Here is a 16,205-nt window from a genome sequence, read left to right as displayed (position 1 = left end):
CTGCGTTGTTGCTAACGTGCACTTGAGCCTCAGAACGAAAGCAGAAACACCCCTGCAGGGCCCGAAACAGTCTCCCCCTTGCTGCTTCTCCGTGTGTGTAATGGGCCTCTTACAGGCTGTTTGTTGATGAACAGCTGGGCACCCGCCACCCGGCCTCCGATTAGAGACGCTTTGCCCGTCAGAGGCGCAGTTCTCTCCCCACGTGGGGGTGGGCAGCGGCCCAGGCTCACATAACAAGGAGGAAGTGATTGTTTCTCTTCCAGGATATTAAAGCATCTGAAAACCAAGGACCCCATGCAGCTGAGACTGGAGCACTTGGAGCAGGGTTTCTCTGTCTACGTCAATGGGGCCAATTCGGAGCTGAAGTCGTCCCCCCGGAAAGCTGTCCACTCCGACTTCACGAGGAGTGCCTCACACACGGAGGGGACACACGGTGAGCACGGGTCACTGGGCCCAGTGGAGCCACATCCTGTGCCCCTAAACTTACCTGCAAATAACTAGTTAACCTGTTCAAGTTAACTCTACTCACTTTGCCAACAAGAGAGCAGGGGGCACCTGGGTTACGCAGTGGGTTAAGCAGCCAACTGGGGATTTCAGCATGGGTCATGGTCTCAGGTTCGTGAGATCGAGCTCCGTGTCAGGCTCTGTACCAGATGAGGAGTCTGCTTGAGATTCTGTCTTGCCCTCTGCCCTGCCCCACTGCTTGTCTGTGCATGTACTTCCTTTCTCTCTCTAAAAAAAAAAAAAAAAAAAGAGAGAGAGAGAGAGAGAGCAGGAGTGTGAGAAAGAACAAAATCCCTTTTTATTCCTTTTAAAACTTAGCCTTGGCCTCCATTACCCCCAGGGCAAAGGTGGCGAAAGCAGTAAATTCCTGGCTTTTCCATTTTGCAGTGCCAGTAACAGTGCCAGTAATTGAAAGAAGTGTCTAGAATAATTTAAATTATACCCTATTTTCAGTGGCTCTGTCTTCACTTCAGTACCCAACCCTGCGTGATATTTGACTCCACGGTTTGTGCTGAGTGTAGTTAATCCAGACTGCACAAACTTGAAATCAATCCCGTGTGTCCTGTATTAAAATCTCAGGAGTTTGTGAAGTTGGTATAGGAGCACGCCACCCAGCGGCCGGCCCAGGACAGGCACCAAAAACAACCTGGCGGGAAAGTAAAGGAAATGTCAGGGCACACGGTGGGTGGCGAGTGTCTCAATTTGGCCAGGTTACTTTGTCTCTCTCCCGGGCCTTTGTTTCCTCATCTGTCAAATGGGACTGAGGGGGGCACCCATCCCTTGGGCACCAGGGTGCCCTTGAAGGCAGGCTGCTTTGTCTGAGGACCTGGCCTGCTACTGCATTACAGGAAGAACATTTGAAATGAGACAGAGCTGGGTTTCTGCCACTGTCTAGCTTTGAGACCTCTGGCAATAGGATCCTCACTGACCCTCAGTTTCCTCTTCTATGAAATGGGAGTACTTAAGCCCACCTTGCCGGCTTACCAGGAAGATTAAATGACATAAGAAATGTAAAATGCCCTTCGCACAATAATCTTGATTCATGTTGTTCTGAGTCACTGCCTTACAGGTATGGGAAATGTCCCAAGCCATAACAGATAGGACAAGTCAAAACAACGAGATAAAAGGAGAGAGTGATATCCCCAAACCTTCTCCTAGGAGAAGAGCCACTGCAGTCCAGCTTCAAGTTTAGCATGAGCTTCCTAGCTCCCAGGGCAATGAGGGAAATGGGATGATTCTCCTAGCTCTTGGGGAGGAGGAGTCGGGCCAACCTGCCACTGGTTGGGAGAATCAGGCCTTTCCTGGTCCAGGTTTCAAGGAGGTGCGGTTAGCAGGAGTCTCTTCTATACTTGGGCCACCAGCAGTACCTTCACTCCCCCAACAAATATCTCTCCCTTCTCTCCTCTTTTACACAAACACTGGCCTGTAGCGCACATGGTGTGTATCCTGCTTCCGAATCTCGGAGACTGCTCCTTTTCTATACAGACCTGCCCATTTCAGCTATGACTTACTCCCCATTCCCTTTCTCCCGAGCATTTGGCCTGTTTTCTAATGGCCTGCTGCTACAAACAAGACTCGCTTTGCCTACAAAACTTTGGGCACAGGGGAGTGCATTTTAGCTGGAAATCACTCATCTTCCTTGGGTGTGAACTTACCACCAGCGCCTCACTGAGTCTCTTTCCCTCATCCCTGGTGCAGATCATGGACGGAGAACCCTATTGCGAGAAGCGGAGGAAGCTTTAAGACGCAATTCACGGACAGCTCCCAGCAAAGTCCAGCGCCGTGGATGGCACCAGGTCTGGGAGCCCTGGGCAGTGTCGAGACGCATGGCCCCTGCTCATGCTTTAGAATAAGGAGCAGGGTTCTTGTGGGAACAGAAACGTAATCCCGGCATTGGGAATCCCTGTGGGCATTGGTGGGTCTGGCAGGGCACCACACGGGTGTCCTCTCTGTGTGTGGTATTGGCCCCTAGAAGGTAGAGGGGTCTAGGGGTCCTCTAGTCCCCTCTCTGTGGCATGATCCTCCCCTCCAGATGGGGGATGGGGCACCCCAGCACAGACTCACAGCCCCGTGGTGATGACTTGTTTACACAGCTGTCTTTTTTTTTTTTTAAAGATTTTATTTATTTGACAGAGATCACAAGTAGGCAGAGAGAGAGAGGAGGAAGCAGGCTCCCTGCTGAGCAGAGAGCCTGATGCGGGGCTGGATCCCAGGACGGTGGGATCATGACCTGAGCTGAAGGCGGAGGCTTTAACCCACTGAGCCACCCAGGTGCCCCTACACAGCTATCTTTTACTGCACACCTACTACATGCCTTTGTCCTCACGGCAGACCTATAGGGCAAGTTCCAAATTTCTTCCTGTTTTAAGGAAGCCAAGGAAATGAGTGCTCGGTAAAGCTAAGTGAGCTTTCCAAGGCCAACCACTAAGAAGTGACAGCAGCAAGAGCCTAGATCTGTGCCCTATGTGCCGTATTCCTGCCCATGTAGTACTTACCTCGCGGTTGCTCACACCTGGCCTAGGATCAATGGGTCTCAACCTCCACAGTGCATTCACGTCACCTGGGAGCCCCACCCCCCAGAGATTCTGACTCACTTGGTCTGAGATGATCCTGTGGTCACCCACGTTGGGCCTGATCTTTTACACTGTGCCATATGGGTGGGTCTGTAGGAAATTTTTCTGTAAGTTTTATTGGCCCGTCTTTGCAATCACCTTGTAGGTCTGTAACTGTTGTCATTGTGCCCTTGATGAAACTGAGGGCTGGAAAGATAAGGTGACTTGCTCAGAGCCACATAGCCACTAGGAAGGTTTGAACCCCAGACCTGTGACCCCCAAGCCCATTGGTCTTCCCTTGCCTTTGTGGGTCTATAATGAAGTACTGAAGGGTTTTTCTGGCCCACTGAAACCCACAGCCTTATCTCAGTGCAGAAGAGCAAGGCCTAGGGGGCCCACAGCCCCGAGGCCTCCTTTTGTCCCCAGCAATGAATGTTAATTTCTCATTAAGGAAGCCTTTCTTCACTTCCCACTTCAGACCCTCCTAGTTGTTTCGAGTGCCTCCTATTATCAGGAGCCATATTTGCATCTTAGACTGTGACTTCACGGCTGGCCCCAGAGCCTGTGCAATTTAAAAAGACTTGGCCAAAGATTAATTAGCATCCCACCCCCCACCCCACGCCTCTCCCTGTGGTCCCACACTTCACGGGGCCTAATCATGGCTAATTTCCTGGCTTCCTAATGCCATGAAGGCTGTAATTGTCCTTCTGCACCGTATCAGTCAGGGGTCAGTCAGTGCCTAACCATAGAGACCACTCAGGCTGTTGTAATCAGAGATGAAGGGAATGGAGGGAAGCAGGTTCTTATAAGATCTCCGGGTGGTAAGAGGAGGGATCCCGAGTGGGAGGCTGGGGGGCCTCCTGGGATGGCACCCAGCCTTCCAGCACAGCCTGCCAGGAAAGCCACTACCTAGGACACGGCAGGGTGGGTGGAGGATCAGTATCAGGGATGTGTCACCTTAGCTGGCTTCCAGAAAGCAGGTAGCCACCACCACCACTGTTGGCCTCTGTTGATGCCATGCCTGCTAGATCAGCCCTGCCCATAGCCGGTCCCACCGGGCTGGGGCACTTGAAAACTTGTCTCCTCGGCCACTGTGCTCAGCCCAGAATCAGCCACTGTGTGTCCCCTTCTTTCCACCTCACTTTTGCTCTCCCTGCTTGCAGGAGACCAGCTGATGGGCTGTACCTAGCTCGCTTCCAGAACGTCCACAGAAAGGGCATCTGGGAAACACAGACTGACTTTCTGGCCTCTACTGAACACACAGGCATCCTAGGCGGAAAGCGGAAGGGGTCCTGGGAGTTCAGCCCACCCCCCTACTACTCTGCTTCCCCCACGTGCGGTGTTTTGGGGGCCATTCCCCCTTGATATGGATAAACCGGGGAGCATTCAGTGGTGGTGAGAAGACTAGAAGTCAGGTCCCAAAAGACATCATCCTTTAATTTTAAATTAACATTTATTACCCTGACCCAGGCACTGTGTGAGGCTCTGGAGTTAGAAACAATCACATAAGGCTGGGTTCTTGCCCTGGGAGTCCCGGCTATGAGGACGGTGGGGGGACTGCCCTGCCTGCAAGGAAGATGTGACAGCCGGTCCAAGTGTACGGAGGACTGGCCTGCTGGACTTCCAAGTGAGCAGCTTGAGGCCTGTGGGCTGAACTTGTCCGCCGGAGAATGTTTTTTGGACTCAAAACGGTTTAAAAGAATCTTAGTCACTCACTAACATTTAAATTCAAAAGTTTTTCTGTATTTTTTTTTTTTTTTAAAGCTCCATTCCAGCTTCCCTGGAAAAATGGAAAGAGCTGGCTGTCATGCTCGGTTTCCCCTTCCCTTGAGGCTGCCGTCAGCAGAGTGTGGTAACAGTCGCCTGATGAGGCCGGGTACATGCAGACCTGTTGCCCACAGTCCCCACCACTCCCTTTAGCGCCCCAAGCTGAGGCCAAGTGGTGGCTACGGTTGGTTGCTGTGCTCTGGCTGCTGTTTCCCTCCGACCGGGTGGCTTCCCACCTTTCCATTTCCCTCCTGGCCCACTGGGGCCTTTGAACCCGTGGCCCGTGGAGGACAATTGTAGGTGCTGGAGTCAGTGCCGTGAGTGAGGCAGGCTGGGCCCTGCTGGCCTGGAGCTCATGCTTCCCCCATGAGGGTGGGGGTAATAGGGAGGCTCTGGGGGGCAGCCGCTCTAGAGAAGGGGGCAGCAGAGTCTTCCCCGGGGGCCACCCCTGACCTGATCGCTGAGGAGGAGCAGAGCCAGCCCCGTGAAGGTCTGGCAGGAGTCTCCCAGCAGAGGGCGAGGCGCGGGCGGCAGGAAGGTGGGTCAGGCTGAAAGGTCCCTGGGGTAGCCAGTGTGCAGGGATGGAGAGGCTGAGTGTGGGGGTCAGGGGTCACAGGTCACAGTGGGCAAACGATACAGTGGCCAGAAGGAGCCCAGGAGGAAGTTTGGATTTCATTTTAAATGTAAAGAATCTTCTGGAGGGTTTTCAGTAGGAGAGTTATGTGTTCAGGCTCATGTTTTAAGAAGATCCCCGGCGGCTGTATTCCGAAGGATGCCCATAGGGCCAAGTGGCTGTAGGAGGACCAGGCAGGAGACTTGGAAGCAGGGCTCCCCCGTCCCCTGCCATGAGCCTAATGCAGCCTGTGTCTCTTTGCCCCCCAGCCTCTACCTCACAGGTCTTTCCCTGGCCCCCAGAGTCCCCTGATCATCTCAGCTTCCTCGACCCATCCCAGGGTGTCATCACCCGGGTCTTCCAGTGTTGGTTTGCGGAAATTGTGCAGGAAAGAGACCATCTGAATCTCTCAGTCGGTCAGCCTGGGCCAGATGCCCGCTTCCGCCCTGCTAGGCTGTGACCAGAAGCGAAAAGCCTGCTTGGGGCCCCCAGCTTCTCGTCCAGGACAGTAGGTAGACCCGGTGGACCGACCGAACTGTTGCCAGGAGAAAGAGGGACCGATTGGGTTTCCTTTGGCCCCAAGGAGTGGAGCTAAGTGGAAAGGTTCTCCCTGGTAGAAAGTACATGGGGACAGGTTTTGGGGTGCATAGGATGGAGAAGAAAGCAGTCTCGACCTCACACCTTTTGGGTGGGCTCCACTGTCCTTGGAGGCAGCCAGAGGTTGGCAGTGGTGAAGGCAGCAGAAACCCCAGTGGCCAGGGGTGGCCAGTTCTCAAAAGCCACCCCATCAGGAGAGGTCCCACCGCCCGCTCCCAGTCCTGGGGTTGCTCCTGTATGGCTGTGCCCAGCAGGGGGCCACATAGGCACTCGGTGTTTTGGCACTAACCACGGCCTGGTCAGCAGGGGACACGGAGGCGCAGAGCTCAGGGAGCCCCGAAGTCTCAGCGCACCCCCGGCCAGCACTGCTCCCCGCCATGGCCTCCCTGCCCTCTTCATCTGGCTAGCTTGCCAGTTTTTCTGACTGTTGCCCTAAACTCCCTGGGGTCACATGTCCCCTTCCCAGTGACCAGGACCAACACCTTCACCTCTTCCAGTAGAATAAGCTCCCTTCTTTTTTTTTTTTTTTATTATAATATTTCTATAATTTTTTGTTCGTGCTGGACCTAATAAGCTCCCTTCTTAGGGTCTTGTCCACCAACTAGGAAGCACTTTTCGGGTAGAGATGCCCCTGATGGAAGGGGCTGTTGGGATCCTTGCTCCAAAAGGATCATCATCTGGACACTGGCTAAGAGCTGACCTGGAAAACCCTTCCTGGGGACCCTCCAACTGTGGGAGAGCCAAGGAGGGGACTGGCGGCGCAGTGTCGGCCTCTGAGCTGCCGCTGTGGCAACCATGGGCTGGGCCGGAAGTGATAAATGGGCTCTTGTTGGGACTGTCCTTTCTCCCCCACCCTTCTCAGCCTCAGATCTTTCTCCTGCTATCACTGGATTAAGATTTATGGCTTCCTCAGCCTTGTAATACTTGGGTGGACAACGGCCTAATCAGCAGAGCCGTCGTTTACCAAAATGCTGTCAGATTTGATGAACGTCACCAGCTCTTAGCATTAAATTGGTAGTGAAGGGATTGGCCTTTCAGCAATTTACTGTGGGGTGGGCTTTCCTTAAAGGCCCGGAAAGCAAGTTCATTGCAATGGAAAGCAGAGGCTTTGCTCTCACTCTGCTGCTGTATCCGGTTTCCTATGGCGGGCCAGGCAGCTAAAGCACCCCCAGGAAAGCTCACAAGTACAAACGTGAAGCCCTTTCCTTTGTTTTCCTATTTCTGAGTTTTGAAAACCCCTGCCGTGAGGACAATAAATGAAACAACCCATAAAGCATCAGCTTTGACAGCGACCTTGTATGACGCAGACTGTCAAGAGTGTCGAGCGCTATTATTTGTAAGAGATCAGACAAATCCGGGAAGAACCTAGCAAACGAGGTAGATTTACTCCCCACCCCAAACCTGCCTGGCAGGATCTTCAGAGCTCTCCCGCCTCTAGGGGGAGCCACTCACATACTGCACAACCTGAACAACCATACAGGGCAACCCCTAGTCTTCATCTTTCTCATCTGCAGGAGCTTGAATGCACACCTGTTAGAACGCTTTGCTAAGGGGGTAGCAGATACACACAGATCACTCTGGGCATGGCCTTGGGCTGGCAAACTGGAACAGGGGTGTCTGGATTTTAAATCCTGTCCTGGCATGTGGGTGATGCTGCAGGGGTCTACCCAGCTCTGGGCACCACAGGTAGGCAGGAGAGAGCAACCACTTAAAAGCACCCACTCTGGGTAAAGCAGCATGCCAGGCGGGGAGCCAACCAGGAGCTCGGGCATCATCCTTGTGAGCATGTGAAGGTGGGAGGCAGGGAGCGGGCGCCTCCTGGGGGCTGGGTTGGAACCTGCCAGCCTCGTGCTCCTTTTGGGAGGTGGGCGTCGTCATGTGGGGGAGACGGCTCCCCATCTTCTCCAGTGGCAGCAGAGCCACCTCCCTGGGGCTGGGGTGGGAGAGCAGGCCAGATGGAAGACTATTTCTTCCCCTCTCCAGCACCCACTCAGCATTGAAAACTCTTTCTGGACCACGTTAATTTTGTCAGATGTTGCTTCCGAAACGTGTTCTTCCATTGTGTGTGCTGTGTGAACTCCCTAAGGCCAGGCCATTGGTGGTTACATTTTTTTTTTTTTTTTTTTTTTTTTTTTTTGCTATCTTGACATGCTTCCAGAACCTTGTATGCAGTCAGGATTCAGTAAGAATTTCCCAATTAAGTGCCCTCATGCCTACTGCAAAACCGTCCCCTGACCTTTTGGCAAGGCGAGCAATTGTGTCAAGCTCCGAGGAAGGGAGAAGGATGCTTCTAGGAAAACGGAGGATGGGAAAGTGGCAGTGGAGAGAGAGATACCTGCACTCTCCTCCTTGAACCCTGGAGGTCGTTCTCATATTTATCATTCAGATCAGACCAGCAGAGCTGCATTAATGCCACAGCTCTTTCACTCGCCAGTGGGAAAGCCCAGTTCAGGCATGGCTGGATACAGGTGCTCAGACAGTGTAGCAGGGCTCATTCTCCACCTCTCAACTCTGTTTCTCTCCATGCTGCTCTGTGTGATGCCAAGGGGGCCACCACCAGCTCCCACCTTACATTCTGTCACCCTGCTTATTGGCATTTCTTGGCTCCCCTGAACCGATCACCTAGTCGCTCTGGGCCAGCAGGATCTAGTGCTCAGTTCTGCTGGGCCTGTCATACACTCCAACCACCCATGGACTCCGTTCCACATGAACACTTGGATTGGGGGTGAGGAGGGAGAGGATTTCCCAAAAGAAAATAAGGGTGCTTTTGCCCGAAGACAGGAGTGAATGGAGGAGATAGGTGGAAACAGCAGCACTCCCCGCCCCCCACCAACAAAACTTCGGTTCAACGACTGAAGCTTCAGTGTGCATGTAAGTCACCTGGGGTCTTGTGGAAATGCAGATTCTGATGCCTAGCTCTAAGACGGGTTTGAAATTCAGCATTTCTCACAAATTCCCCAGGAGAAGCCAAGGCTACTGGTGCACGCACCAGTGGAGTATATGGAGTAGTGAGGTCCTAGTCCAAGCCTTCCCTTTCTAGATAAAGGAACAGAGAGCTATGGAGGGGCCAGGCTGTGCCCCATGCCCAGTGCCCCTCCCTCTGTGCCCTTCCCCCTCCATGCTGCCTCCCCCATCCAGCTTTCCTGCCCTCCCTCCTTCTGTCTGTCTCTTTCTCTCTCTGTCTCTGTGTCTCTCTCATTGAAGCATTTGGACGCTGTTGAGTGATTCCTGAGGAGGAGGGGGGAGCCTGCCCTCCCCAGAGTTATGGTTGAAAATCTATCTTGGAGATGAACTTCAAAGCCCTTATAGCTTCATCCTGGCCTGAGGCAAGGAAGCTCTCGGGAGTCTCCCGGCCGGGAAGCCCCAGGTTTTAGGTATTCTTTATACTGCTTCCCCTCCGTACAGACTGTGGCCACCATGGGAAATGCTCTGAGAGCAAGCTGACACAGCCTGGGAGGCCAGGAGGCCACACTTGGAACATGGGGGTGGGGGCATCGCCAAGTGACTGATGGCCCGGGCAAAGGGAAAGTGTCCTAGAGCACCTTCCTTCTGTCCCTCTGCCTCTCCCTGTTCTCGGACAGGGGACTCCCCACCTGCATTTTCCAGCCTCTCTTTTTCTTTACTCTTTCTTGCCGAGATCTTTTTCTCGAATGATCTATAGCCATGCCCCTGCCTACTTTTTTGAGTGTTCGATAGTCTCAGGAAATTTCTTAATTTCTCTCTCTTCTCCCCAAAGGCCACTGTAGCCGAAGCTGGGCACATTTCTTTTTCACGTGCCACTGGGGACAGTCCAGCAGGCCAGTTTAGTACTGGGGCCGGTGGCCAAACTCCAGCTCTTGAGCCGAATCTGGCCACAGCCTGTTCTTACAAATCAAGTGTTTTAGGGACCTAGCCATGCGCATTTACTTAGGCAATATCTATGGCTGCTTTCAAACGACAGTGGGACAGTTAAATACTGTGATGGAGACCGTGGGGCAGGCAAAACCTAAAATACGTCCTCTTTACAGGAAGCGTTTGACCCACCTCTGGTTTAGAGCAAGGCCTCTGGAGCCGTCCTGCTGGGGTTCAAATCAAGGCTCTGCGGCTTCCTAAGCTATGTGACCTTGGGTGAGAGGCATTCGGCCTGGTGCCTCAGTTTCCCCCCGGGGTTGCTATAGGACTAAGTGAGCTTCTAACGCACTAGGAGTGCCACTAGTGTGAAAGCGCTAATGGTGGGGGGGGTGGGGAATGACGTGACTATGGCTGAGGAAGGTGTTCAGTCCTACCAGGGAGAGGCCCGCCGGGCACTAAGGCCCTGCATTGTGTCCTTCACCGAGATAACAGCTCAGTTCACCAAGCCTGCAGGGCCCCGGAGTTTTACGGGGTGGAGGGTTCGAACCCAGGACACGAGGGGAAAGGCAGGGTCTAAATTCTTGTCCCTCAGAGGGGTGCTACACATGGCTTGGCCAACCTCTTCTCTCAGAAGCTGGGCCTCCCTAGAGGAAGGCCCAGAGCAGAAAGTTTAAGGAGGCCCTCGTTCTTGGATCTGTACCCCCTCTTAAATGTCGTGTCTCGCTTATGCCCCCCACCCAGGCCCTGGCCCTGAGAAGTCCTGAGGGGGGAAAAAAACCCAGGGTCTCCTAAACCCATTGGATCACAAGGCCAATTTGGGGAAGTTTATCATGCACTAACATTTTCCTGATAAGGTATTTCAAACCGAAAAGTTGCTTTAAAAAAATCCTACTGAGCATGCTTTTTGTGGTAGCAACCAGTAAAGACTCCTGAGCAGAGGGGGCAGGACTCACCAGGCTGGCCCTTGCGAGCCAGTGCCGGGCCACCGTGCCTCACAGCATGGCTGATGGGGGACAGGGACCTGCCACCTCACGATCTGCCCCCTAAGGTGCTCACCCCTTAGAGGAATCGAGGCATTTGTTCCATTGCTTCTGAAACCATCTTCTTCTGTCTAGAAATCGGTGCAGATCAGAACAGAAGCTGGCCCACGGCTCCACATTGAGCCTCCTCTGGGCTCTTCTGAAGATTTTGAGGCATGCGGAGATGAGACCGCCAAGGCCCAGGGTGCTGCTGGGGACCGTCCGCAGGTAGGACTGACTGGCCTCGGTTTGTGTCACAGCGGCTCTCAGGGCACATGGCGACTTTCCTTCCATATGCCCCTGAGTTCTTTCACTGCGACATTCATCTCCTACACTGGAGCAAGCACCCAGACCACAGGCTAGATGCTCCACTAGGCCCCCGGAGTCCAGGTGTCAGTAAGGCTGGTGTCTGACCCCAGAGTAGCAACAGCATACAATCCCTCTACCACGGGAGGGAGTTGAGGGGTGGGGCAAGGCGTGGTGGGCTCAGGAGAGCTTCTAGGGTATCCAGGAGGGCTTCCTAGAGGAAGTGATATTTGTCAGAGTCCTAAAAGCTGGATGAGAGGGGAGAGGAGGGCGGACAGAACCTGATGGAAAAGGACTGCAGGCAGAGGGAACAGCACACACAGATGCCATGAGGTTGGACTTGTTGAAGGAGCACAGTGCAGGCCCAGTGTGAGTCGGGGAGTGTGGGATGAAGTAAGGTTGGAGGGGCCGGGAGCAGACCAGGAGGTGTGCACAATGGGCCTGGTGAGGGGCACCCGTGGGTGGTTGGTTGCATTTTATTCCAAGGGCATAGCTTTTATACATAGAATGAGTGTATGGATCATCTCCATGGTTATGTAGAAGCAAAATTATTAGCAGGCAGCTGGATAAAGTCAGGCCCCTAAACCAAACCCTGCCCCATTCACTGGGCCTATGTTCTGCTGTGGGTCCAGGCTGCAGATGTGACAGCCTCCCTCAAAGAACAAAAATCTTGCCTCCGTACCTTTAAGAAATACATGTGACTCATAAAAGCCATGGGAATAGCATCCAGGACACATTCCTCTGTGGAGGAATGTGCCAGGTGTTGCCTGTTTGTGTCTCCTTCTTGGCACACAAAGGAAGGACAGGTAAGGAGCAAAGGGTCACTTTGTTTCCCATCCTGGCCACAAAAGTCTGCAAATAAATTGGAAATTCTGTCTTCCTGGGGGGGAAAAAAAAACAAAAACATCCTTTTTTTTTTTAATAGAATAACCCAATGAATGACCTTGTTTCCTACCCAGTCCCTAGAAATGGGATTTTACAGTAGCCAAAACTGTGGTGTAGACTTTACTGCCTCTAACACCCACCTCCCACACAACACACACACGCGCGCACACATGCTTCTAAATCAACAGAAGGTCCCTGCTCAGGGTCTGAGCACATGTCTGTGCAAACAGCCGTCAGTCTCCCTTCACTTGGGAGGCTGGTCCATCCCCAAGTTCAGTCTGTTGCAGTCTCAGCCATGCCCCCTGTCGGGGAACGTGTGCACGCCCTTCACGCAGGAAGAGGGGTAGTTCTCTCTCTTCTCCTTTGGCCATTTGGTCCCCCCTGGCCCCCCACCCCCCTGGTAAATGAACATATAGTTCTTCCTTTGCAAGCTCCCAGGCTCCCCGCAGCCCCAGACAGCCTGCCCCTCACAAGCTATTAAAGCTTCCATTAGCATTCCTGTGTGCGCGCGCGTGCTCAGAATCAGCACTCTGCCAACACTTCATTTTCTCCACCCTGAGTGCTTGATTCTATTTCTTTCTTTCCCTTTCCTCCCCATCTTGAGGGGGCACTCCGTAAGGCTTCACAGTCAATTTCCCCTTGGAGTTATTTTCCTGCTAAGTGAAAGAGTAAAATGGTGACGCCAGTGTTCGGCCAAGGCAGAAGCCGTAGAGATGCAATCTGAACGAGAGAGAGAGAGAGAATGAGAGAGAGAAAGGCGTGTGGCTAAATATACTCAGCCACCTCACACTGTTTGCGAGTGCAGCTCTGAAATGGAGCAAAAGGAGAAGCGTGCGTGCGTGTGTACTTTTCATCTGACCTTCACTGTTGAAACACACCAGCCTGTCCGCCTTCCATCATACTCTTAGCGATCTTCAATTTCTTGGCGGCTCTGAGTTCACAGACCGGCGTGCCACAGACATGCTCGGTTGGCCTCCAGCCCATTGACGTGCACGGGGCTTTTGAAAGAATTACTAGCTGACATTTAAGAATCAGGAGATTCCATGTCAGAATGTGAATTGGGGGCTTGCCTTGAAACACGCAAACATTTGGGAGCCCCGTCCTTACATGGCAGCGGCGGCTGGGGCTGAGAAGAGGCCGCCCCCGGGGACAGGTGTGCACTGCACGGGCCACGGTCCCTGCTCCAGATTGTAGGCACTGTTCTAGACACTGAAGATAAAACAGACAATAAACAACATGTCCTATGCCAGTAGGCGATAGGGCTGATCAGAGCAACAGCAAAGGGCTGGAAAAAGACGGGCAGGGGCTTCTCATTGATGACATGCCCTGGGAGTGGTTCTGGAGAAAGACTGGGAGCGAGCCCTGCAGGGAAGAGCTTGCCAGGCGCAGGAACGGCAGGCACGAAGGCCCTGAGATGGGGGTGCAGGGGAACATCAGTGTGTCTGGGAGCTGGGTGAGCAAGAGGCAAGGAAACGAGGTGAGGCCAAGGCTCAGATGGCCCAGGGCTTTGAGCCTGTCATAAAGATGAGGGATTCTACTTTGAGTTAGAGGGGAAGCCACCGTAGGGTCCTGGGTAGCTTAGGAACCCCAGTGAAAAGAGGATGCCTCTTTCCAGAGGGTTCTGCCAAAGTGCCAGGTCTCAGTCATGTTGGGCTTTGTGTTGCAAGGGATAATAGGGCTCCATTTGTGTATCAGGAACGAAACAAAGTGCACACTCTTCTCTATTAGTAAGATGTCTTTTTTCCCCTGGTAGTGTGCAGTCTATATAAAAAAATTCAATGATAACAAAGAAAATAAAAGTCTTTTCATAATTCCACTGCCCCAGAGATCATAGATGGGTATATCCATCCAGAATAAAGATTTCTTATATTCATTATACGTATGCATTCATTTTATCCAAGAGGAGGTGGTAGATCTGGAATGTTCCAGTCACAGCCCATTCCTGGTGAGTGCTAGCTAGTCCCTGAGTTCTGTTACCGGCTGTGAGTTTTCCCTCCATTGTGTGCACCTTGAAGTGGGGTGAAGTGGTTATTTGCCCACCAACAGAGTTCAGTGATCTCAAGTCATTGTTACGGGCTGACACACAGAAACAACTAAGGGGTGCCTGGGTGGCTCAGTGGGTTGGGCCTCTGCCTTTGGCTCGGGTCATGATCTCAGGGTCCTGGGATCGAGCCCCGCATTGGGCTCTCTGCTCAGCAGGGAGCCTGCTTCCCCACCTCTCTCTGCCTGCCTTTCTGCCTACTTGTGATCTCTCTCTCTCTGTCAAATAAATTAAAAATCTTAAAAAAAAAAAAAAGAAAGAAACAACTAAACACATGTCACAAGCTGTGTGTCCCCAGCAGCTCTGCCCCCTGTGGCCTCTGCTGAGGTCCATGACAGCTCAGCCCCTGTGGGTGCGGTGGAGATTCTCTTCTGCCATCGCTGGCCAGGCCTCCTCCAGGGGCTCAGCCCGCCCCACTGGTCCCCAGCAGGGCCCTGCAGCAAATCCCTTCAGTCCGCCTTCAGTAATTTCAATGGTGAGGCTTAAAACCTGTCCCATTGCGTGGGTACTTCTGTTTTAGATGACCATATAAATAACTTCCGGTGAGGACTGTTTTTGCCTCGTTTTGGTTTTGTTTTTTGTTTTTAAGATTTTCATTATTTATTTGGGAGGAAAGGGGCAGAGGCAACAGGAGAGAGAGAACATCAAGCAGGCCCAGCACTGAGCCTGGAGTCCAAGAAGGGGCTTGATCCCAAGACGCTTAGATTGTGACCTGAGCCGAAAGCAAGGGTCAGATGCTTAACTGGGTGGAGCCACCCAGGCCCCCCCACCTTTATTTTTTACTGTTATTTTCCCATAGATGGGATTATATACCATCTCCCCTCTCTGATAAGCCTGCCTTTTTTATTCAACCAGATGTGGTGGCCGCATCTCCACGCCGGCCCTCACTCGGTCCTCACTGAGCCAGTGTTTAGGTGTTGGGCAGCCCAAGTCTGAATCCCAGTCTACTTACTTTCCATGTGCCTGCCGTGGTGTGGGTGAGGCAGGGATGGATTTGACCCAATCAGCTTTGGGAGCAGGCGCAGAGAAGGAGGAGGAGGTGAGGAGGGAACCGGGAGGCATGGAGACCAACGGAGAGGACAAGGGACCCAGCACGTCTGTAGGGACGTGAGTCGCTTTTCCCACACCCGTTCTCTCTGCTTGTCCCTAGGGCACCAAGTCTTCCACTGACACCACGCCCTGTGATTTTCATCTCTCCCTTCTGGACACCCACGGATGCCCTGACCCTGCGAGCAGTACCGACAAAGAAAGGATCCTCTTAACTATCCAGGATGTGATGGTAAGATGCATTTCAGCCTCATGTCCCCACGAAGGGCCGGGGTCTCTCCCAGAGCCAAGCCGCTGGGCTGGAGGTCGGGCCCCACGAGAGCATCTTCGCCTACACCTGGAAAGATGATGCAGGTCACAGCCAGATGCGGCTTTCACAAAAACCTCGGGCCCCCCACTAGATTTAAAACAATACATGTGAAATTTGACTTGATGCTTTTTTTTTTTAAAGATAGTGGAAGCTTGCATTAAGTGAACCCTTACTAAGTTCTGTGCACTGTGTTGAGTATGTTACCTCCATTCCTGCATTAACCCTGTGAGTTAAATACTAGGTATTTTTTTCTTTATTTTCTTTCTTTCTTAAGATTTTATTTATTTATTTGAGAGAAAGAGAGAGAGTGTGTGAGAGAGCACAAGCAGGGATAAGGGGTAGAGGGAAAAGCAGACTCCCTGCTGTGCAGGGAGCCCAATGTGGGACTTGATCCCAGGACCCTGGGATCATGACCTGAGCCAAAGGCACATGAGTGGGCCACCCAGGCACTCAAGTGCTAGGTAGGAGAGAAAGGAGGCCAGGACTCAGAGGAACCCAGACTGGAAACCCAGACCCCATGACTCCTTACTCCTTGCAATTAACGATCGTAGGCTGGGAATTACACCGAGCTACTTTTGCTCCCCAGAGTGCCCAGTTCTCTGTAGGGGCAGCAGTCTGATTTGAATATGATTGGTGTGCTGCCTGGAAGCGAGGGGCTGAGAGGTGGTCATCTATCAGCTGAGCTTAGGATCCAGAAGACTTCTCCTTAGCAAACCCAGAGCTGGGAACAATG

General features: G+C 52.7%; 1 protein-coding gene across 2 annotated transcripts in view; it reads left to right on the top strand.

Moving 5' to 3' along the window:
* Nucleotides 1-16,205, top strand: part of KATNIP (katanin interacting protein) — a 175,713-nt gene that overhangs the window by 57,047 nt on the left and 102,461 nt on the right. For both annotated transcript variants that reach the window (XM_080830821.1, XM_080830822.1), the window contains exons 4-7: nt 264-433; nt 2,203-2,300; nt 10,980-11,111; nt 15,266-15,394. In XM_080830821.1, coding sequence (XP_080686947.1) covers nt 264-433; nt 2,203-2,300; nt 10,980-11,111; nt 15,266-15,394 — 529 coding nt within the window. The remainder of the gene's footprint in view (nt 1-263; nt 434-2,202; nt 2,301-10,979; nt 11,112-15,265; nt 15,395-16,205) is intronic.

The sequence above is a fragment of the Martes martes genome (genome assembly GCF_963455335.1).
Source record: "Martes martes genome assembly, chromosome: 18".
In the NCBI taxonomy this organism is placed as follows: Eukaryota; Metazoa; Chordata; class Mammalia; order Carnivora; family Mustelidae; genus Martes; species Martes martes.
Note: the sequence above shows the minus strand (reverse complement) of the source record. Positions and strands in the feature narration are given on the sequence as shown.